The sequence below is a fragment of the Plectropomus leopardus genome, unplaced genomic scaffold (assembly GCF_008729295.1).
Source record: "Plectropomus leopardus isolate mb unplaced genomic scaffold, YSFRI_Pleo_2.0 unplaced_scaffold2253, whole genome shotgun sequence".
Taxonomy (NCBI): Eukaryota; Metazoa; Chordata; class Actinopteri; order Perciformes; family Serranidae; genus Plectropomus; species Plectropomus leopardus.
The window spans coordinates 1-1,719 of record NW_024624415.1 but is presented as its reverse complement, the minus strand read 5'-3'; the positions used below and the strand labels follow the sequence as shown (position 1 = coordinate 1,719).

The window sequence follows — 1,719 nt, the reverse complement described above, 5'->3', positions numbered from 1 at the left end:
ATCATTATTATTATTATTATTATTATTGGTAGTCGTTGTTTAAAGGAAGAAGTCTGACCTTCTTCTTCTTCTTCTTCTCCTCATCGTACAGGAACTCACTTCCAGCGGTTGATCCCAGAGAGCGGCGTGGCGGCGGAGCGTCCGGAGGAAGTGAAGCGGCTCATCTTCTGCACCGGGAAGGTTTACTACGAGCTGACCAAAGAGAGGAAGAGCCGAGGCATGGAGGGGACCGTGGCCATCGCACGCATCGAGCAGGTACACACACACACACACCCCAACCACACATATCGAGTACGTACTCACGCACACACACGCATACACGCATCGAGCAGGTACACACAGACAGGCACACACAGGCACACACACACACACATATCGAGCAGATACACACACATGCATCAAGCAGGTATACGCACACACACATCGAGCAGGTACACACACACACACACACACACATATCGAGCAGGTGCACACACACACGTCCTGAAATTGCATGCTCTGTTGCAAATTCGTGTAGGATGTCCCACGTCCTCCAGGGATTTCACCCCACCATCTCTCTCTGTCTCTGTGTCTCTCTGTCTCTCTGTCTCTCTGTCTCCGCCTGTCTCTCTGTCTCTGTCGTCCAGCTGTCTCCGTTCCCGTTCGACCAGGTGAAGGCGGAGTCGGAGCGTTTTCATAACGCCGACCTGGTGTGGTGTCAGGAGGAGCACAAGAACCAGGGTTACTATGACTACGTGAAGCCTCGCATCAGGACCACCATCCAGAGAGCCAAACCTGTCTGGTAATCCTCCTCATCCTCATCTTCCTCCTCATCCTCTTCATCCTCCTCATCCTCTTCATCCTCCTCATCGTCCTCTTCATCTTCCTCATCCTCATGTCCTTCCTCCTGACTGGTTTCTGGTTTGTAAGGCTTTGATTTAACCCTCTCTCTCTCAGGTACGCCGGCAGAGATCCTGCAGCCGCTCCAGCGACCGGAAACAAGAACACACACTTGATGGAGCTGCGGCGTTTCCTGGACAACGCCTTCGGTCTGGACGCCTTCAAAGATCAGCAATAGAGCTGCAGCCACACCTGTCTGACCTCTGACCCCCCGAGCCCCCCCAGCCCTCGACACACACACACACACACACACTGTACATACACACTGTACGTACACACACACACACACACACACATACTGTACACACACACTGTACACACACACNATCATTATTATTATTATTATTATTATTGGTAGTCGTTGTTTAAAGGAAGAAGTCTGACCTTCTTCTTCTTCTTCTTCTCCTCATCGTACAGGAACTCACTTCCAGCGGTTGATCCCAGAGAGCGGCGTGGCGGCGGAGCGTCCGGAGGAAGTGAAGCGGCTCATCTTCTGCACCGGGAAGGTTTACTACGAGCTGACCAAAGAGAGGAAGAGCCGAGGCATGGAGGGGACCGTGGCCATCGCACGCATCGAGCAGGTACACACACACACACACCCCAACCACACATATCGAGTACGTACTCACGCACACACACGCATACACGCATCGAGCAGGTACACACAGACAGGCACACACAGGCACACACACACACACATATCGAGCAGATACACACACATGCATCAAGCAGGTATACGCACACACACATCGAGCAGGTACACACACACACACACACACACATATCGAGCAGGTGCACACACACACGTCCTGAAATTGCATGCTCTGTTGCAAATTCGTG

At 52.2% G+C, this 1,719-nt stretch overlaps 1 protein-coding gene across 1 annotated transcript; it reads left to right on the top strand.

The window, feature by feature from the left end:
* Positions 1-82: 82 nt before the first annotated feature.
* Positions 83-1,127, top strand: LOC121965961 (2-oxoglutarate dehydrogenase, mitochondrial-like). The gene is made up of 3 exons (XM_042516068.1): positions 83-255; positions 627-781; positions 937-1,127. Exons 1-3 carry the CDS (start codon positions 220-222, stop codon positions 1,055-1,057), a joined length of 312 nt encoding a protein of 103 aa, XP_042372002.1. The 5' UTR covers positions 83-219; the 3' UTR covers positions 1,058-1,127.
* The last annotated feature ends 592 nt before the right edge of the window (positions 1,128-1,719 follow it).